This window comes from Phoca vitulina, unplaced genomic scaffold (assembly GCF_004348235.1).
Source record: "Phoca vitulina isolate PV1807 unplaced genomic scaffold, GSC_HSeal_1.0 scaffold108, whole genome shotgun sequence".
Taxonomy (NCBI): Eukaryota; Metazoa; Chordata; class Mammalia; order Carnivora; family Phocidae; genus Phoca; species Phoca vitulina.
Window position 1 is genome coordinate 1,524,156 of NW_022589811.1, and position 21,776 is coordinate 1,545,931.

At 54.6% G+C, this 21,776-nt stretch overlaps 1 protein-coding gene across 3 annotated transcripts; it reads right to left on the bottom strand.

Annotated features, from left to right (window-relative positions):
- Nucleotides 1-549: 549 nt before the first annotated feature.
- On the bottom strand, nt 550-21,576 carry GLTP (glycolipid transfer protein). 3 transcript variants are annotated; one of them, XM_032398008.1, is made up of 6 exons: nt 21,388-21,576; nt 7,522-7,580; nt 6,422-6,555; nt 3,588-3,738; nt 1,559-1,737; nt 550-1,217 (listed from the first exon to the last, which is right to left on the bottom strand). In XM_032398008.1, the coding sequence occupies exons 1-6, from the start codon at nt 21,488-21,490 to the stop codon at nt 1,136-1,138; spliced, it is 708 nt and encodes a 235-aa protein (XP_032253899.1). In that variant the 5' UTR covers nt 21,491-21,576; the 3' UTR covers nt 550-1,135. The 3 variants fall into 3 exon arrangements, with proteins under 3 accessions (XP_032253899.1, XP_032253900.1, XP_032253901.1); XM_032398010.1 differs by having other exon boundaries at nt 1,133-1,217; nt 1,555-1,737; XM_032398009.1 differs by having other exon boundaries at nt 550-1,737.
- Between the last annotated feature and the right edge of the window lie 200 nt (nt 21,577-21,776).

Below are 21,776 nucleotides of genomic sequence, written 5' to 3' on the forward strand. Positions count from 1 at the left end.
CGGAGGCTCAGGGCCCGCTGTGACTCCCTCAGAGGCATCCCAGGATGTGGCCCCTCATCTGTGGCCCCAGGCACCCTCTGGACCCTGACGACTGTGTCGTCACTGTTGATTTGCTGACCCAACCTGCCCCCCCAACTACCAACTCTGGAGGAGCAGGAATGAAGTAAGATCAAGCTGCTCCCTCCATTTAACGCTAGTAATTGGAGGAAGCATCAGCCTGTGAGAAAGTGCAAATAACCCTGCAGGTTAGGGAGGCAATTGGGATTGCTGGGGACTGAGGTGAAGTGGAGAATACATTTGTCCACTTGTCCCATCCGGCCAAGGGGGGCAGTCATTTCTCAGCGCTTGCCACGCAGTCTGGTTTTTTTCCGAAAGCTGATTTGTGTGTGAAATTTCCCCCGTTTTTCAATGTGGCCACCACTTCTATTTTTGTAAACCATGGAGGCCGGAAGACAGGTCCCTGGCTTGTCCCCAGTTGTAACCTCTGTTCCAGGGCCGGGGGGGTGGGGGTGGGGGGGAAGAATCATGAACCAAAACAGCACACCGATGTGATTCCAAAATAGAGATTTATTTATTAAGGATCATTTAGTTTCTTGCATAAAAATCACCAATTGTTGTTCCTCATTGGGTTCTGAACACACATCAATTCTTTTGGGGTTGCTTTGTTTACCCCAACACTTTAAAAAATACAGCTCTTTTTTAGCGCCAGGAAGGACAGTTAAGGCAGCGAGGCATTTTCTTGGGTCTCAGATGGAGGGTTCACCCTCTCCCCCGTGAGAGAATACACATGGTAGGTAGTTTCTTAGGTTGGAAAAGCTGTCCCTGAAGAAAATAACTATGCAGAAGAATGCAAATATAGTCATCTGTGGTCACTTATTTGTGCCTGAGAGCTTTAAAATGACCCCCCTCCCCTTGGCCATCAAAGGCTTGCTGGTTGGTTTCAGCTATAAAAACACTGTCCGGCAAAAGACAGTAAGAAAGAGCAGGATCGATAATGACAGGGTTGTGAGGTCGGGCCGTGCAAACCACATGAGAACACATACCAGTTTGCTTTTAAAAAAAAATGCCCACCACAGGGGCCCTGTATAATTTCAAATCAAACTCCTCATGGTCCTTAAAATACCCAAAACATCATTCAGCCAGATCCTAAGGACACGTGCTTCTTCTTTTTCAAGTGAGGTGTATGACACACAGTTCCCCCCAGAGTTATGCTCCGCCTGGGGGAAAAAAAGAAAAAAGAAAGAAAGAAAGAAAAAACAAAAAAACCCTTGGACTTGAATAGAAACATTGATTTTTACCACAATGAAATGGAGGGATAGCAGTCTGTGCTGTTGTGAAATTCAAAGGGGATTCGGAAGTAGGATCGTTATTTATTGCTCCATTAGGATAACCCCCCAAAATGACTTTTAAACAAAAAAACCAGGGCTGGCCGTGCCCTGCGAGCCACCCCCCCTCCCAGCCTCCAGGCAGCTCCCGGGGCGGCCGGCCGGCTGGATTCACAGTGATTCGGTTCGCCTGGTGCTGCGAGCATCCCCCTGCCCCCGCCGGACGTGCCTACACCTTGTAGTTGAGCTCGGCGTTCATCTTGGTGTACATCTCATAGATGACGTCGATGGTGGCCGTGTAGTTGACCAGGAAGAGGCGGACCTTCTCCAGGCACTCCTCCTCCGTCACGTTCTGCCCCTTGGAGAGCGCTTTCAGGAAGTCGGACTTGTAGGGTGCCGCGAACAGCGCTGCCTTGAGACGGGCAACGGGGGGGGGGGGGGGCCGCGGGGCGGGGGGGGGCGGGGGGGGCCACCGGGGGGGCCCGGCGGGCGCGGGGGCGGGGGGGGGGGGGGGGGGGGGGGGGGGGGCGGCATGGCGTTAGGGGACCGGCGGGGCCACCAAGCGGGGCCGCCGGGCCAGGGACGGTGGGCTTCTGGGAGGGGACGTCCCTGAGGCCCGTGCTCCTCGTGGCGTGGGAAGGGAAAGGAAGAGGGAGACGTGTGTGCCCGTCTACCCCTGTGAGGGACAGCAGGACGGACACGAGCTTTTGGGGACCGACAGACCTGGGTTCAAATTCCAGCTTGTGCCGCCGACTAGCTGTGAGCCTTGAGCAAGTTACTTAGCCTCTCTGAGCCTCAGTTTCCTCATCTGTAAAATGGGGATGATGATGGCACCCACCGAATCAGGTTGCTCTTGTAAAGGATCAAGGGGGTGGCGCCCGGTGCTCGGCGTGGTACCAGGCACAGGGGAGGCTGCCCAGCGCCGAGGAGCCTCTGGCCTCCGGGGCCCCGGCTCTGGAGAAGGCAGACCGCGGGAGGTGACTGCTCATATGGACTGTGGCTTCTCTTGTCCTTCAGGGGATGACGCTTCCCTAACTTTCAGGGCTTCCCTGATCCGTGAAAAGTACCGAGAACCAGAAATGCACAGAATTGCAGAGCCGGAAAGAAAAGAGTGCAGCCGGATGAGAAGCGTAGGCTGAGTCTGACAGGCTGAGGCACCTATAAACAGTGTCACACGACGAACACCGACAGCAAGACTCCGGGTACCTGAGTGTAAACCATGCGCCAAGCACTCTGTACACATTAACTTCTTCAATTTTCACTACGACCCTTGGAGATGGGGCCTCGTTTACACCCATTTGAAAGATGAGGATGCGAAGGCTCAGGGAGGTAGAGTCCCAGACCCCCTCTTACGGTGTGACCTGGAGCAAGACACTTAACCTCTCTGAGCACCAGTTCCTCATCTGTGAAATGGGGGTGAGGATGCACCCACTCCACGGTGCCTTTGTGAAGAATACAAGCCGTGGGCAGCCCGCCCCGGGCCGGGTGCGCAGGACACACCGTGCTCACTCAGGTGCCGGGCGTGAGGACTTGGCAAGGGAGCAGCACACAGGGAGGGCAGGGCTTCATGGCGCCCACCCGGGATGGGCCCTGTCCCCAGCCCCAGCGGGCGGCATAGCCCAGAGGTGGCCCAGCTCTTCCTGCCTACACCCAGACTGGCTGCCGGCCCAGCCTGTGCCCTGTGGGGAAGAGGCCAGCCTGTCAGACCCCGGGGACAGGGGGACGAGGATGGGCTGCAGGCGAGAGGGTGGGCCAGAACTGGCTGGGCAAGATGAGCGGGCCGAGAGAGGCAGGGTGGCCAGCAAGTGTGTAGGGCACCGCAAGGGCTGCTTCATCGCTGGAGTGCGCCTCTCAGCCTGGCGACCCTGGGGTCCCCATTTCCAGAAACCCCGCCCAGTGTCATCCCAACATAAACCACAAGACCCCTGCGGGCCGGTGCCTCTTCAGCAGCTGCCCCAGCGTCAGGGGATGGGTGCGTACAGGAGCCTTTCTTCTCTTCCCTGCCCAGGGTGAGGATCTGGGCGGAATTCGAAGGGGCCAAACAGGCCTGCCCACCAGCAAGAGTCTCTGCCAGGCTTTCTCCCATGGCCTCCCAGTCAGGCCTCATGGGACACAGAAACCCCACGGAGCATCTACAGTAACACCCACTGCAGCCACGGATGGGACTGGGCAAGCGCACAGGATGGGGCCACACAGATCGGGAGACCTTCTGGAGCCCAGGTGGGCCCACAGCTAAGGAGCGGCAGTGTGGGGCTGGCTCACCTGGAAGATCTTCTGCACAATCCAGCCGTGGTACTTCTTGAGGGCCATCTCGTAGGCCTTGGTGGCGTTGACGCGGATGAGGTTGGGGTGATTCTCATCCTGCTCCCCGTCGCAGATGCTCTGGAGGAAGACCTGGATGAAGCGGAGGCCTCTGCAGCCCAGGAGAGAGAGACAGCTCCTCAGGACCGCGCACGCTCCTGCCCGTCGCCCCGCCAGCGCACCCCTGCGTGTGGCAGACCCTGACGCACTTGGACTCGGGCACGTGCTGTGCACACTCCTCAGGTGTTATCCTGAACCCGGCTGACGTGTAATGTGACCACCCGGCTCAACGCAGCCTCTCCCCAGCACCTTGCTGACTGCAGTCCCCGCTGGGCTGTAAGGTCTACGAGGCAGGTCTGGGCCCACCTTGCCCATTTCTGTGTCCATGTGACCTCCCCTGGGTTGGCACTCGGCAGGCAGCTGTCAGCGCTTGAGGACTGAAGACACAGTGCTGGCCCTCAGAGGGCTCACGGACCATGGACTCTGGACACACTGGGCACGCTGACGAGCCTGGCCCTGTGCCCGGGCTCCCCACCCCCACCACGGCCCCAAGCCACTGTCCGCACTCTCCAGCGGCCACTTGGGCCCTTCCTCCAGGGGAAGGACGATGCTTTAAGAGCCAGGAGAAAGCCATGGCCGTGGGGTAGAGCAGGGTGACTACGTCAGAGATGGGTACATGCTAGTCCTTTAATGCACAGCATTTCATCTCCCTCAGCTCCACAATCCACCCATTTCACAGAGAACACTGAGGCACCCCCGAAAGTCTTGGGCAAAGGCCAGGATGCGAACCCAGCTGTCTCACCCCTGAGCTGGACTCCTGCCTTTGCTGTCCCTCACTGTCCCCCCAGGGTGCCTGGATGAGCTGCTCTGCTCCTTCCCTGCAGGGAGGTAGGGATCGGGTTGGAGGGCTCTCAGGGGCAGGAGCACTGGGACTAAAGGATCTAACTTTACCACCTAGGAGGTGAAGGGAAGTCATCTGTACCTGGATCAGAACCCTTAACCATCAGGGATCAGCCTGAGCTGTGGAACTGAGCCCAGGGGACAATCCCAGCCCTGCCCTGGGTCAGCCACCTCTCTTGAGCCCCTGCCTTCCCCCAGCCCTAATGACCACTCCTCTCCCCAGCAGAGGGGATGAAGCGCCATCTGACCCTGTTACTGACCAGCTTCATGGCCCTCAGTGGCTCCCCAGGACCCCGATCATGCTGGGACTCACTTGTCCAATCCCACCTGGTCCCTCGCTGCTCCTGCCTCGCATCCAGAGCCTGCTGGACCAGACCCTCCCAGAGCAGCAGACACACCGGGCCTCTCCTGCCCTCCCACCTCTCAAAGGCCTCGTCCTCCTGGGACCCTCCTGCTCAGTCCTAGAGACTCTGCTTGGCACCCCTCCTCCAGGAAGCCCTCCCTGATCTCTCTCTGCTCCAGGCTCTGCTATCCTGCTGTCAGGATCCACCCACCAGCCCGATGCCCCAGCTACGCTGTGATACCCACAGTGGGGCCCTGCCTCATTCAATGTGGCATCCCCCACACCCAGCAGGTGCTTATTACATGCTCAGCCTGTTGGCATCTGCCTTCACCTGCCCTCCCAGTCACCTGGCTCTGTCCATCTGACCAGGACACGAACTGAGCTGAACATCACCATCTGCCTTGCTCCTCCCCAGAAACGCACAGAGCGTGCTGATGGATAGACCAGGGCAGTTCTCATCCAGGCCTGGGAGTCTCCTATTGACAGACCAAAGTGGGCAGCTCGGTGGGGGCAGTTTCTGCAATGCTCTAAGGATGTTAATCACATCCCACCTCCCCCCTGACGCCCACTAGGCTGCACCCTCCAGGGAGCTGGCTCCTCCTGTTCCATTTCACCAAAGAAGTGTGTGGTGGGGAGAGGGGACTGGCTCCAGGGGATGGGGGGAGAGACAGGGGAGGAGCACCCTTCCTGACGCCTGACTCCAGGCCCGAGAGAGGGCAACACTGGGCACATCTGTGGGGCCAAGAGTGCATCCCTGGCTTCATAGTGGCTGCCAGTGGCGTTTGCACAGCTAAAAGAGAATTCTGTAGCTGGTAGAGAGCAGTGTGAAGGCAGCAAGCAAGCTGCCTGGCCTCTCTGAGCCTCAGTGGCCTTATCTGTAAGATGGGAACAACTGTATGTGGCTTCACGTATTTGCTAGAAGGACAATATAGAGAGAGATTATGAGCATTCTCAAGTCTAGGGTAAGACTGTCTGGGTTTAAATCCCATATCAGGGTACCCTGCCCCCAGCCCAGGGGACAGATCTGTGCAAGTTAGATAGAGTTCCTTCTCCTCAAGACACTGTATTTCTGTCATAATATATGAATCTACCATGTGCATGATGTAACCAGCCCTAGATACGACACCTTTGTGCAGTGCACAACCTGCACAACTGTGCTTGGCCAGAGTCCCAGCTCTGATCTTGTGACTTCGGCCCATGATTTGGCCTCCAGAGCCCCAGTGGCCTCCCTCTGTGAGATGGGGATAACCACCACTCCTAACTCCCAGCACATGAAATAGGATCAGGCGCAGGAAATGTTTAGCACAACGCCCAGAGTATGCACTCACTTGCTATGTCTCTCTGATGGGGCTGGAACAGGGAGCATCACCATCGGGTGGGCCTTGGCCCTTTGGGCGCTTTTCCTCAGCTACTAACTAGCATCACACAAGGGAGCCTATGTGAAAGAAATGGAGGTGACCTCGCAGGGCAAGAGTAGGGCCGGATGTCCATCTTCTGCAGAGCAGGGCCCCGGGATGCACCGCCACACACACCCGCCGCCCAAGCCTGTCACCTTTTCAGCCACATCAGCGCCAGCGTGGCTCCCACTTTGGGCCACTCTGCTCCGTACATTTCCTTCTCCACCTCCAGGATGTTCTGCAGGGTCCGGAACTTGGCTGGGTTGGTGTCGTACACAGCCTTGATTTTCTGGAACGGAGCACATGGAGTTTTCCCCTTGGAAAAGCTGTCTTCCCAGATGGCCGGCCCCCGTGCTCAGTCGGGGAGCACCACTCTCCTTCCCACCAGCGCCAGGCCCGGCAGGTAACTGCCATGGCTGGTTGCATTTATCGAGCACCTTCCGTGGGCCGAGAGGGGCCAAGTGCTTTATGGGTGCTGCTTTATTTGGTCCGCACAGCGATCCCAATGTTGCTCTGTCATTATCTCAGTTTGCAGATGAGGAGACCAAGGCTCAGAGAGGGGACACTGACAGCTGGTACGGGTGGCCATGGGTTCCAGTGCAGACGGGCTCCAGAGGCCATGCCCTCCAACCCTCACTACTGAGAGCCCCTCTGACACCGAGCGTCTGCAGACAATCGCTTTGGGATTCACAGGTGTGAAGGAACAAGGCTCCTGAGTTGGAGCCAGGCAGTTCAGATCGGAATCCCACCTCTGCCCCTTCCTTGCTGTGTGACCTTAGGTGAGCCTCAGCTTCCTCATCTGTAAAATGTGGATAATGACAGACCAGCCTCAAAGGGCTGCTGGGATGTGCCCCAACCCTGCAGGCCAGGCCCTACGTGGATGCTCATAGGGAGAGGGTCAGTGGCTGGGGGGATGGCAGCGGGAGCTCCCAGGAACAGGGAAGGGAAGGGCCAAGCCGATGCCCCTGGGGACTTTGGAGTTTATTTCTTATTTGGTTGGGGTGGATACAAGAACCAGGTTCCTGCTCAGGTCAACCCTTCAGACTGTGGTCCCTGTCAGGTTGTGACTGGGGGGCATGACTGCAAAGGAGGACCGGGAACCTTGAGCCCTGAGCTGGATGAGCTGAGGGCCAAGCCCATTTTCCACATCTTCCTGTTCCTCAAGCTTGTGGCGGGGAGCGGGGCACTGGTGCCCAGTGCTGGTTTAGGTTCCCGATGCAGGCTCCACGCCGTGGCTGCCGGGCCAAGTACATACCGTGATGTTACCGCTTATGTCTGCCTTGATGGGAGTAAACACTGGGGACCCGAGGCAATCTGGGGACAAAACAAGAAGAGAGATTCAGATTCCCGGCCAGGATGAAGATTCAGGAACGCCACAGGCCACGGAGGCTTGGGAACAGGAAGGAGGGTCATTTGGTGTGTTGAGGGAAAAGCCGAGCTATTCATTGGTGTTGAAAAGGCTCATGGGCAAGTTAAGATTGAGTGCTGGGCCCCAGGTGAGACCAGTTTCTTGCTGCAGGACTTGTCAGAGCCTTTAAAATGCAACTGGAGGGGCACCTGGGTGGCTCAGTTGTTAAGCGTCTGCCTTCAGCTCAGGTCATGATGCCAGGGTCCTGGGATCGAGCCCCGTATCAGGTTCCCTGCTTGGCGGGAGGCCTGCTTCTCCCTCTCCTGCTCCTCCTGCTTGTGTTCCCTCTCTCGCTGTGTCTCTCTCTCTCTCTCTCTGTCAAATAAATAAATAAAATCTTTAAAAAAATAAATAAATAAAATAAAATGCAACTGGAGGGGCGCCCGGGTGGCTCAGTCGTTAAGCGTCTGCCTTCGGCTCAGGTCATGATCCCACGGTCCTGGGATCCAGCCCCGCATCGGGCTCCCTGCTCAGCGGGAAGCCTGCTTCTCCCTCTCCCACTCCCCCCTGCTTGTGGTCCCTCTTTGGCTGTCTCTCTCTCTGTGTCAAACAAATAAATAAAATCTTTAAAAAAAAATAAAATAAAATAAAATGCAACTGGAATATCTAGGGGGCAAACCCTTTCATCCACAGCACCCTTTCGCCCTCGGACAGCACCGTCCAGAACTTTGTGCAGTGATGGAGATGTTCTCTATCTGCGCTAACATGGACCCCACGTGGCTCCTGGGCACTTGAGACGTGGTGTGACTGAGGCGCTGGATCTGTGATTTTATTTGACTGCCATCCACTGAAATGTGAACGGCACACGTGGCCCGTGGCTCCCGTACTGAACGGCACAGCTGCACAGGACCCTGCAGAACTAATGCTCTGATAAACCCATCTTGGTCAACAAGGCAGACCACCGCTCACTGACCAGCTGCCCAGTATGCAGACTGAGGAATCTTATGAGGCAGAGGAGGGGCCAGATTTATTAAAAATGACCTTCTCATTCACCAGCTTCTAAGAAAGAAACGAGCTGGGCACGCAGAGGCCCCATGGTTCTGAGACCCTGCTTTAGAGCCCGGGAGAGCCCGCAATGGCATCCCAGTCACTTAACAGACATGAGGAACGCGGGCTCGACCCGCCCCCCCCCAGCTCTGCACGCATGGGCAGTGCGGGCTGGGGTGTTGTCCCTTCAGCTCCCCCCCGGCCTCAGCTTTCCCGTCTGGCCAGTGGGGCAACAGGACCGATCAGACATGGCACGGGCAGGACTTGGAACAGTCCACTTCCAAGACACATGTTTTGTTTATCTCTGGAATTGGAATGTTCTTAACTGGAGGGTTTTTTCCCTACGTGGTTCCTTTCTCGGGGCTACCAGTGACACCTCTGAGTTGAGAAAAGGCAGACCTAGAAACTGGTAGACCTGAAATGCGAGCGGCCTGGGGCCTGCCCGCCCCCCTTCCCTCCGTTGTGACCCCCTGGCAGACCGTCACGAGGACCAGAGATGAGCAGGCTCAACGTGGACTGCACCCTCAGAGCCTGAAGACAGCTGAGCTCCCCCAACACGTTCTCACTGTCCTCAGCGCTGCGTCCAGAGACCCGCCACGCCTGATCCAGAGCCCGGGGGACAAAGACGCCCGAGCAGGCCGGGCGTGGGTACCAGACCCACGGGGGGTAAACGCCAGTGCTAGACTCTCCTTGCCCGGCCGGGGCCTCGGTGTGCACACCACCTTCACCGCACAGGAGCAGAGGACTGGGGGGAGCGGGGAACATCCACAAGCTGAATTCCACCCAAGGTGACCCAGCACACCTGGCCAGCCATCTGGAACAGTCTGAGCACAGCTGTTAAAGGAGGTGCACTGGGGAAACAGCTTGAAGACACTAGAAATGAAATATGAAGCTGGATGAGCTGAGGGCCAAGCCCATTTTCCACATCTTCCACATCGGAAATACCCCAAAGAAATGAAATACCCCAAAGCCCAATGGAAAGAAAGTGCGGTAGTCACCCAGACAGGTGGGGTTCGAATCCTGCCCCAACCATGCCCCAGTTGAACAAGTCTCCTCGCCTGTGTGCCTCAGTTTCCTCTCACGTCAAAAGGGGCAATAATAGTACTTAATTCATAGGGTTGTCACAGGAATTAAAAACCATGCACTGGATGCACCTAGCAGAGTGCCTGGGACAGGAACACTCAAGAAATGAACTTTGATCATTTTTGTGACCTCAAGCTCCATGGTCCAGCAAACGCCACCCAGATGTCACCCAGCTGTGCTTATAAGCCACCAGGCCCCGCAGAATCTCTGCCGAATGGGAACCCACTTGGCCTGTGGGGGCAAACCTCCCTTCAGGGGGCCATGCCGGCCGCGGCTCCGAGGTACTGGGCCGGGGCTCTGGGCACTCAATCCTGAGCACTGCGGCCTCACAGACCCACCTGCCGAGGGCACTCAGAAGTGAGCCGACTACTCCATCCCGCTCGTTAATCTTGCCCGGCAAGCCACTGACGTCATCCAGCAGAAGCCAACCTGGAGACGTCCTGCCATTTGCGTGCCCTGCGGTGCGTTACTACTGGGTCCCGCAAAGGACAAGGCCTTCTAGACTTAACGAATAATGCAAGTGAGCCAAGACCCCCACCGCCACCCGCGGTGCGTGTTCCCCTCTTGCCCGTAAGCTGGGGGCCACCAGCGCCGACCCTCACTGGGGCCAGCCGGCCGCCACGGATGTGCTGCGTGGGGACCGGCACGGCCCCTCTGAAGGCACGGCTGCTCCCCAGCGCTGACAGCGTCAGGTCCCCAGCTTCCAGAAAGGCAGACTGTCCAAACATACAGGGTGAAGTGATGGACGGCGAGCCAGGGGCAGTCAAACATTAACGGCAGAGTAGAGGTGGTGGGTATACAAATTCTCGCCGTAGGGCGCCTGGGTGGCTCAGTTGGTTAAGCGACTGCCTTCGGCTCAGGTCATGATCCTGGAGTCCCGGGATCGAGTCCCGCATCGGGCTCCCTGCTCAGCAGGGAGTCTGCTTCTCCCTCTCCCGCTCCCCCCTCTTGTGCTCGCTCTCTCTCTCAAATAAATAAATGAAATCTTTTAGGGGCGCCTGGGTGGCTCAATTGGTTAAAATCTTTAAAAAAAAAAACAACAAAAAACAAAAAACAAATTCTCGCCGTAAAATTCTTTCAATTTTGCCCTGTGTTTGAAAACGGTCGTATAAAATGCTCGGGGAAAAGTCAGGGTTCTTTTTGTTGTGTGTGGCTGGTTGGTTGGTTGTTTGTTTGTTTGTTGCTCCTAAAGTCACGTATTTTCCTTTTCCTTTTTTTCCAAGACCGTTTCACCGTGACAGTGCTTGTGATCCCACATGTAACTCCGTTTACCCTCCGTCTCCAGCCCTTGGACTTGAGCTTTGAGAGGGCAGGGACCCGGTCGCCTGGGTTGCCCCGTGTCCCCAGCGCCCGGCAAGTGGCCGGACCCCGTCGGGCACTCGGGCGGCATGTGCGGCCCGGATGAGGTGGGCCACCTCCCGCCAGGCCCGTCGGGCTGCAGGCTGACCGCAGGGCAAAGCTGCCAGGGGAGAAGGAGAAAGCCCGGGCCCGGGCGGCAGACTGGCGTGGCCGGTGACGGGGCATTCGACGTGCATTTCAGAGATGCAGAGGAGCGGCCTCCGGCCTCCTGGGCTCTGAAAAGGCTCTTGTGCGGTTCGGAGCAGCCGGGCGGCCGGAGAAAGGCTCTTTGTTCCCCGTGCCCCTGCCGGGGCGCTCCGCGGGTCACGAGGCCGCGTGGTCAGCAGCAGCCGGGCCCTGACAGCAGCGGTTTTGTGCAGCCTGGCCAGTGCGCTGGGGCAGAGCTCCGGCCCCACTGGGGGCAGGAATGCAGGCCGAGAGCCGAGCGGGAGCCGGGAGGGGGAGGCGTGGGGTGGGGGGCAGACCCCAGAATCCACTTCCAGCAGGCCACCTGGGGTCACGGAAGCAGCAGTGTGGAGCTCGGGAGTCTGCCGCTTGGGGTTCAGCTCTCAGGTCTGGAGTGACTGGGGATCAGTGACTCAGCCATGCTGGGCTCGGGCCCCTCCTTGCTGGCCACAGCTCACGGGGCGGGGGGGGGGGGGGGTGCGCTCTGGGTGTAGCTGAGCTGACGCCTTGAAGCAGCTTCACTGTGACCTACCCAAGGCCACCGGGCCCAGAGAAGCCAACAGACCTGCCTAGGGTCACACAGAGGAAGCCAGGCACTCAGGCACAATTACAGGACCAAGGTTGGTTCCACCACTCCCTTGCCTTTCTTTCTAGAATGTTTCCATCCCGTGTGAACTCAACCAAAGGGGGAGTACTCCAACAGGAAAACCAGAAGATGATTTTAATCACCAAGCACACGGTGGCCTTTCGAATAGTTTAAACTCAGGCCTGCCCCTGCTCCGGATAGAGCGTGACAGTATCCAGGCTCACCTTTCCTATAGTATGCAGCCCTGCCCCCAAATTACCTTTCTTGTTTTACCAGTTTGGCAGATACCTCAAAGTTGTTTTTCATTGTTGTCAGCAAACAGGCTCTTTAAAATGCCATCCAGAAGCCCTCTGCCCAGAGGGAGGGAGGGGGCTTGGAAGGCTTCCTGGTTCCTCCTCCAACCTCCAGGGAGAAAGGAAGTTGTCTTTAAAAAAAAAAAAAAAAAAAAAAAGCGAAACAAAAAACCAAAAACCAAAAGAAAAATCAGATATAACTCCACGATTTTACTCCATAGGACCAACTCTAATGAGCACAGATTCTCAATACAGATAAGCCTTGGTTATCTGGAACGTGTGGCAAATGGCCCCTTCTGTTTGGTGTGGAAGGTTTTTCTAAGCCTGCTACTCAACCCACGAGGCATGAAGGAAAATACCACAAATCTGATTACAAAATCCAGAGACCTCCCGTATGGGGCATGAGGAGATATTCATCACTAATCACAGGCCAACAACAAACTGATGGTTGGAGGTGCTGATCAATGAAACAAACCACGGACTGAAGATTATTATCCCTAATATGTAAAGAGCTCTAACAAATCAATAAAAAACCCAACTCAATAGAAAAATGGCAAATCACAGAACAACAATAAAATGCCTTATCTCAGTAATAAGAAAATAAAATTAAAGCAGTGAAATATTTTCTAACTACCAAGTTTTATGAATGCACGGACCTCTAGTTCAACCATTCTGTATGGAACTCATCAAAATGTAACACAAATGTCCCTGATTTTGTACAGCACACCATGCACGGTTTTCTAAACAGGGTCATCATGGAAAATATGAATTATGATAAAGGTGTGACCCAGTGACATCACAGACCCCCTCGACCCTTCACTAAATGGCTCTGCACAGTTTAAAAGAAACTCGTCTTGAGGGGTGATGGTCACTTCCTCCTGCTTTCTCTGCAGTGCTTTCATTCTGCTAGATACTTGGAAAATAAATAGCCAACTGTGTCAGCATCACCTGCAAAATGTGGGCGCCAAGTGAGCATTTTTGTACCTGACCTCTGTGACGATTCTGGCTGGACCACCTCCTACCTGGGTCTTCACCATAGCTCAGATGAGTGAGATTGCCAGAGAGCAGAATTCCCCATGAGCCAGCGGTCACCATATGCCACCCAGAGTCAGACGCATTTCTGCTTTCTCTGGCCTCAACGTGGTTGGAAAGCAACAGTCGCTGTGCTCTGAGTGAGACCACAGCACACTCGATGCATGGCTGCCCCACAAGACCTGCCCGACACTGGACACCAGGGTGACCCAACTGCCCTGCCTAGCCCACCCTCTCGTTGCATCTCAGGAATGCAAAGCCTTCCATTTCTTAGGCACGTGCCTTCACTTCAGCCTGTGTGATTCAGGATGGAAAACACCTAGCCCAACCCATAAATACTTACTCCCCAGAAAGGAAGAACAGGATGCCTGTGTCGTTGATGCTAGGAGCCTGGTTTGGGAAGGTTCTATTTCAAATTCAATTTTTTTTTTCCAATAGCCAGATAATAAGGTTTTGTTGTTAAAGACGTGGGGGAAATTAACTTTACAGGTCCTAGGTTACAAGGACCATAATGAGAGGCACTCAAATTACAGCCGATGGAGATGAATCATTTATTAATCCACAGGTATGTGGGGTGGTGTGTGTGTGTGTGTGTGTGTGTGTGTGTGTGTGTGTGTGTGTGTGTGTGTGATGGCTCGGTTTGCCTATTTTGAAGAATAAGAACGCTGAGAATGCCCACCTTCCTAAAACTAAAACTTATTATTGAGATAAGGCATTTTATTGTTGTTGTTCTGTGAATTGCCATTTTTAAAAAATCCTGGCTGAGGAGGAAAGAATGTTTACAAAACAATCCAAAAACATTGTTTTTAAAAATCACCCCTATGACATGCCAACTCTTTGTCCGCAGTTGCCTGCTTCGTTCAGCAAAAACCAGCCTTGAAGTGGGAATGTGGTTGGGAAATGTGTTTTTCTTGCTGTGTGGCCTGGGAGAAAGCAGTTAACTTCTCTGAGCCTCCTTATTTGTAAAACAAGGCTGATAATGGACCCCACCTCATCAGGTTGCTGTGAGGCTTAAATCAGGTTGTATGAAGGGCTCTGCATGGTCTCTGCCACCTAGTAAGTGCTCCAGAAAAAAGGAAGTATTCTTTATGCTCATTATTATTATTATTACTATTATAAATGATAACATCATTTCCATCTTTTTCAACTGGCACAGGAAATCCACGAAAGAATGATCCCAATGACTGAGAAATCAAAGGACAAAGAGAGGAAGAGAGGGAAGGAGGAAAGGGGTCTCCACAAATGGGTATGGATACAATTAGCAGGAAACCTCCAGTCATAAAATCATGACTTCAAATGTATTCCAGACGGTTAAAAAACACGATCTCAGAAGGGAGTGGAGTAAGGAACTGGGGGGAACAGCAAGGCAGAAAATGAATCATTTCCGAGCACAGGGAAGTGTGAGCGGGCTGGTTTTTATAGGACCCTGGAGAGGGCTGATCAGCTGTAATGACTTAAAAGCTCAGCTACAGTTAACACTCTAACAATAAAAAAAAAAAAAAAAAAGAAGCAGCAGCCAAGAAAAAAGGCCCCTGATACAAGTAACACTGTAAGAAGGTAACAAAAGGAGTTCACACCCACCCAGGCCGGTTTTTAAATGGAAACAATGAAACCTAAAACCAGAACCCCAGCACTGCCAACTCAGGGCTCAGGGAAATGCCAGGTGGGACCCTCCTAGCGTCCCCTTCCCTCACAAACTGGGAGGAAGGGCCAGAAAAAAGAGCCTTGTCTCTGCCCTGAATAAGACTGCCCTCCCTTGTTGCAGGGCCAGCCCACTTCTAAGCCCTGGGGACCCACTTCCTAGCTGCACCACCTGGTCGAATCCCTTCACCACTCTGAACCTCAGTGTCTTCCTCTGTAAAATGGCACCAACTCCTCCTCATTCCTGGGGTCATGATAAGCGGCTAGTTCAAAGCTCGGCCCATGGGAGCCACTCAAAATGGGGGTTTCACTAACTATGATGGGGGGAGGGGGGACGCATTACATTTTACAAAGCCCTCTGTCACTCATGTCACTCATTCTTTTTTCCTTTCACTTCGACACCTGCTGGGCAGCTCCACTGGGCCGGGTGTGCTGCTGGGCTCTGGGAGGACCCAACTTTTCTCTGCCCGTAAGGGATTTGCAGTGGGGCCCGGTTCTTCCTCCAAGCAACCCCAGGCTGGAGCTGAGGAGGGCCTCTTGAGCTAGCAAGAAACAGAACGGATGCTTGGATCTTTTCTCTCCTGTTTCTCCATTTTATTCCCTCTAGGGGCAGAGGCCAGACTTTAGTCCTTGACCTCAGGGCCAGACTTCCCTGGACACGGTAGTTGTCTTGGGCTACCCAAAGTGACTTCTCCCTGCTGGGCCTCAAAAGCAGCCAACCCACAGCTGTCACGGAGACAAGAGGCTAAGACTACGGGGCCAGCGGAAGCCCTCCCATCGGGTGTTCCTCGGATCTTACTGGGGCCGGGCCAGATGAGGAGCTGGATGCCTCAGAACAATGGCAGGCACCCAGTAGGTGCTCCTCAAGCCCAGCGGGCCCTCACCACTTGCAAATGCACTGCCAACTAATAACAAAGAGTCTGCAGGCACTTTCAAGCCTGCAAAAACCCATTGCAGAAAGGGTATTTTTGGCTTCTTTCTCCCGCAGGACATCGTTTCTTCCTTCTAGAAGTGTCCCTCCCAGGCATACGGTCTAGGTCCCGTCCCTAGAGAATCCGGTGCTCAACAGACACTCAACCAAAACGATAACTAACCTGCTGTAGTAAAAGGGTTCATAGAGCTGCTTCTCTTTCTGGGGGATATTCTATATAAAACCAAAAATAAACATCTATTTGTCTAAACTTAACAAGCAAAACAAAACATTGCAGAGATCTGACAGGTGGTCCCAAGTCCCGGAAGGTGCTTGTTGCAATGGGGAGAATAACTTCCCCTAAAGAAGGGGAATTCTTACTCACAGACCAAGGGTGCTGGTGGGGCTGGTTCCCAGGCGGGTTAATGCAATGTCCCAATTACAGGAAAATCTGACCGGTTTGGGACCTCCCCACTGGAGGACTTCTATATCCTACTCATTCAAACTTGCATTCAAATGAGCAAGGGTTATGGGCCCTGCTGGGGAAACCTGTATATCTGGTGTGCGGTGCCCAGCATCTTGGACAAATCACTGTGGGGCCAGCAGAGCCCTGGACTTCTTTGGTCCAGGCTGGCTCCATGGGGGGTGGGGGGTTCTCCTCTCTCAACAGGAAGCCGGGAGAGCAGGCGGGCACGCACAAGCTAAAACCACTGCGTAAGGAGTTCTGAGGCCGGAGTTCTGAGTTCTAGGCAGACTCTACTGGTTAACACCCCCCGCCCCCGGCTGTGTGACCCTGGGCAAGTCACCTAACCTCCTGGGCCTCAGTTTCTCTGGCTGTGTAACAAGAAGATTATTCTGTGCTCTGGGCTGCCAAAAAATTAGCAAGCACTGAACCAAAGGGATGGGAAATCACTCTTTCTGGGGTTTTCCCCTATGACTACTTGACGAGCACCAGATAGGTGTAAGACCTGATTCTCTGGACATCCATTTAATTTAAGAGATCTGAATGAAGAAAAATCACCCCCAGAATTTGGATTTCAGGAGCTGAGAGATGGAAATCATCCCCTTCAGCTCCTGCATCTTAGTTTCTCCCTAAACAGTGAAAGCAAACAGGTGTGATGTCACGCGTCACATCTGACCTGCAGCAGTGTGTTAAGAAAAATGCCAAGGTTGTGTCTAGACTAAAAGGGAGAGAACAGGGTCATGATTGATTAATAATGTCTGCTGTGGGTATGGTTTATGAGTTAGGTATTTTAATTTAGAAAGTGAGAGAAAAGCAAAACTGCTTCTGGAAAGAACCCAGGGGGAAAAAAATGCGAAAGGAACCAAAAGCATTCACTCAGCAAATACCACTAGCTCGCCCAGGGCTAGGCACTGAACTAGCTCAGTCACAGAATGGGATGGGTTCTACGGTAGTCTAAGGGAGTTAGGAAAGACTTTCTGGATGAGGCAACTTTCCCATGGAGATACGTGGAACCCAGCCAGGCAAACGGAAGGTGGTAGGCTGGGGAGGAGCGGTGTGCCAGACAGAGGCAAGGGGTACCATGGTACCATTTGGGGGGTTGTAAGCCATTCATAGAGGCTACAGCACAGATTTGAAGCTGGGGTAATAGGCAGCCACTGAGGCTTCTAGGCAGGGAGTGACAAGATGAAATGACATCTAAGTCTCTCCCTCCTCCTCTCCTACTCCCTCCGCCCTCTAATTGTTAATGCTGGAGGACACTGCTGCATAATTGACCTAAAAGATGAGAGAGCAGGCCTCACAAAAGTCAGTTGCAAGCTGATCACTCAAGAGGTGAGATCCAATTACTGGGTCAAGGTAGAGAAGAAGATGGACAAAGGGCTGGACTCTAAGTGGACATAGTAAAAGCTGGAGAGAAGGAGGAAGGGCTAGCCCACAACTGACCTGCAGCACCAAGAACAAGCATCCACCCAGGCCAGCCTATTCTGTCACAAACCACACGGGACACAAGTGAAAGAGATGCGGTTGCTCTAACAGGTTAAAAGCCTTCACATCCGTCGACCTAGCAATTTCACCTCTAAAAATTAGAACTCACAAAAGAAGTACACAAAGAAACATACACGGGGATGTTCACTGCGGCGTTGTTTACCAGAGCAGACAATGGGAAGTGATGTGAATGTCCCACCGCGGGGGACCAGTTACATAAATGATGGCCACATTCAAACGAAGGAGTTCTAAGCAGCCGCGAGAAACGACGATCGGCCTGGAAAGATGGTCAGGCTGCAGAGCTGGGTGGGAAAAGCAGCTTATACATTTTCCCTTAAAGGTGGATAAAAACGAGTCCAAAAGGAAAATACCCTGAAAGGTCGGAAGAGATGCTCTCAAAACAAAGACACACCGACCCAAAAAACCGTACCTCCAAAGGTTCTGAGAGGGTTAGTGAACGAATCCACGTAGAGAACCGGCACATAGTAAGTGCTCAATAAACAAAAGGGAGATTTTTATTTATCATTTCTTCTTGCTCAATTGTCCCTCAATAAACAGATCTTCCTGGCAGCATTAAATACTTTTTAAAAACACAGCTTTCGGGGCACCGGGGTGGCTCAGTCGGTTAAGGGTCAGACTCTTGAGCCTCAGCTCAGGCCTTGATCTCAGGGTCAGGAGTTTAAGCCCCACGTTGGGCTCCATGCTCTTAAATAAAAATAAATTAAAAAATAAAAACACAGCTTCCAGCCCTTTGCCCTGTGTATATCGAGAACAGTGGTTCTCAGCCAGATTTTGTCGCCTTGTGGGTATTTTTGGTTGTTGCAACTTGGGGAGATGAGGTGCTACCAGGGATGCCACTGGAACATCCTCCAACGCGCAGGACGGCCCCCACCACGGAGTGATCCAGCCTCAGCTGGCAGCAGCGCCATGGTCCAGGCACCCTGCTTTGGAGGGAACTGTCGCTGCGACCTCCCTCGGACTTCTTGCATCCCTTGAGCCCAACCTGCTCCGTTCAAGAGACACACACACACACCACCCAGATCATCCAGGTGACCAGATGCTCCCAAGACTTCACAGAGCCCCTGTGTTACAGCCGACAGGAGATCTCAACTGAGCCCTGAGTCCCAGAGAAAAGCCCCTGGTGGGAGCGTCCTTGGAAACCTTAAATCCTCAAGAACTCTTCTCCCCAGACAAGCATAAAGGTTCCAAATGGATCATCGCTTTTTTTTTTAAGAGTGCTAAGAATGATTCTGCGTGGGCCCACCCACTGGGGCTTCTGTATCAGTGGCACCTCTGTCAGCAGATGTGATGGCCCCTAGCACACGGCTCACAGCAAAGACAAGGGTCCTTTGAGATCAGGGGAAGGGAGGAGGGGCTGCTCTTCAGCCCCGACATCACAGCACTGCTGGTTCCAGCGGCCACCATCCCCTTTCCTCTGAAACCAGCCAGATAATCACATTCAATAAGCCCCCCATCCGCCCCCCGCCCCGGGGCTGCAGACCCGCGGTACACACACTAGTGCTGACGATAAGGGATGAAAAGCCCTAAAAGAGCACAGGGCTTAACTCGGGGTTTCTCCGCCTCGACACTGCTAACATTTGGGGCTGGATCGAGTCTTTGTGGCAATGGCTGTCCCGTTCATGGGAGGGTATTTTGCAGCATTCCTGGCCTCTAGCCACTCATGCCAGGGGCACCTCCCTGCATACCCCCCCAAAGCTGTGACAAACAAAAGAGCCCCTAGACGTTGCTGGATGTCCCCTGAGGGGGCCAAACTGCCCTCAGCGGAGAACCACTAGCTCCAACAGATTCTGAATCCTTGTCCAGGGCAAGCTGGCTCCATCCTGCGAATGTTGACAGAACAAGAGGTGGGAGCGCCTGGGTGGCTCAGTCGTTAGGCGTCTGCCTTCGGCTCAGGTCATGATCCCAGAGTCCTGGGATCGAGCCCCGCATCGGGCTCCCTGCTCAGCAGGAGGCCTGCTTCTCCCTCTCCCACTCCCCCTGCTTGTGTTCCCTCTCTCGCTGTGTCTCTCTCTGTCAAATAAATAAAATATTAAAAAAAAAAAAGAACAAGAGGTGGGGTGGGAGGCGCTGAAGCCAGTTGGTTCCCAAGCCCCTGCCTGGAGGGTCTGTGTTATCTCAACACTGAGATACCAGTAATAAGCACATTTCATTCATTCCATGAGTACTGACTAAGCACCTACTAGGTGCCAGGCACTGTTCTGGGTACTGAGGATGCAGCAGCGGACATAAAGGACCAAGACCCTGCTCTCGGGCTGCTTACCCAGGTCTGAGGATCATACAAACCTGGCGACTGCCCTCCCTCCAACACTGATTAATCACCTACTATGTGAAGGAACCAAAACTGGATCCAGGAACTCATATGATAAGCAACCCCCCCTCCCCCCAGGATCTATTTGGCACTTAAGGCCTCAGGGCTCTACACACATGCATTTACTCCTTGCAGCTAGCCTTAGAGATCAGCATCCCCATTTCGCAGATGGGGATCACCCACTAGGGGGAACGTGAGTGACTGCCCAGGTGCCAGATCTCTTCAGTCCCAAGTCAGTGTTAAGGTTCTATCAGTTTGTGGGTTTTAGCTTAACTCTGTCCTGGAAACTGGTATCTTCCCACAAAGCCACTGAGTGCACCAGCAGGGCAGGGTGCTGGGAAAGCCCACATGGAAGAGAAAAAAGCAGAGGTTCAGGTTGCACCCCTTAGCCAGGACCCGAAAGGCAAAGGGCAGGAGCAGATGCTATTGTCTTCTATTTCCCATTTTCCATCCAGGGCCTGGGCTGGGCTCAGGGAGGGGAGGAAGGAGGCTCTGAAGCTGGGTTAGGGACTGCCCTCCTCATGCTCCCACAACCTTCCTGGGCCTGACATACAAGGAACGGGTCTTCTTTTAGAGCCCACACCAAGCACCCTGTGTGGGATGTCACCCCCACAAAGCAGCTTCCCCTGTCCTGACCCGTTCTAAATGGAGGAAAAATCTTAGGTGGTTCCCCCTAGAAAGGGGTGCCAGAGTTTTGCAACTCCAACTCAAAACCCTCCTCCTCATCCTTCCTGGCTTCCTCGGTTCTCTTTTGGAGTGGGGGTGGGGTGTCTTTCATCTGGAATGGGGGAATTCTGAGGAAAGAAGGGTTCACAAGGTCCCGTGAGGGAGAGGCTGGGAGAATAAGGAAAAGAGAGGGCTTATGAAATGGGAGGATTATTTTAAGGGGAGGGGGTTGAAAGTCATTCTGAAAAGGAAGAAGGGAATGGTGGGGGCAGGGATATGGGATTTGGGGGAGAAGGGGTGGGATGTTTTGGAGGAGATGGAAGACTGGGAAATTGAGGCTTTGGAAGAGTGAGGGGTGTCTGGGGGAGATGGACCATTGGGGGAGCCCAAGGAAGTGGAGAACTGGGGGCATCTGAAGGATATGGTGGAATGTGAGGTGCCTGGAAATGGAGTGGAGACGGAGCATCTGGGGGTGTCTGGGAAGAGATGGAGAATGTGCCATGTTGGAGGGAGAGAGGATCTGGGAGTGGTCCGGGGTAGGGAGAACTGGGGGTGCCTGGAAGGAAAGGGGGTCTTGGGTGCCTGGGGAAACAGGATTCGGGGTGTCTAGGAGAGGGATGGCTGGAGGATGCTCGGGAGATGGGGGGTTCGGGTGCGTCTGGGAGCGCTCTGGGGCAGAGCTGCGGGCCGGCTCCCCCCTCCACCCCGGCTCACCGAAGAAGGGCGGCAGGTGGGACACCGCCTCCAGGAAGGGCCCCGTCTCGATCTGCTTGTCCGCGGGCAGCGGCTTCAGCAGGTGCTCCGCCAGCAGCGCCATTTCGGGGTCGAGGCCGGCGGTGATGCCCCAGCCGGCGCCGCGGGCGTCCACGCCGCCCCCCGGGCCGCCGCCGTCAGCGCTGGGGCCGTCACTGCCGCCCGCCGCAGACTCCTGGGACGCCAGCGTCGCCACTTCCGTCCGCGCCGCGCCCCGCGTAGCCGAGCGCTCAGCGCCGCCCGCAGGCCGAGCGCCTAAGCGCTCCGCCGCGCCGCCCCGCCCCTGCCCGCCCGCGCCAATCCGCGCCCGCCGCCGCGCCCGCCGCCGCGCCCGCCCGCCCAATCCGCGC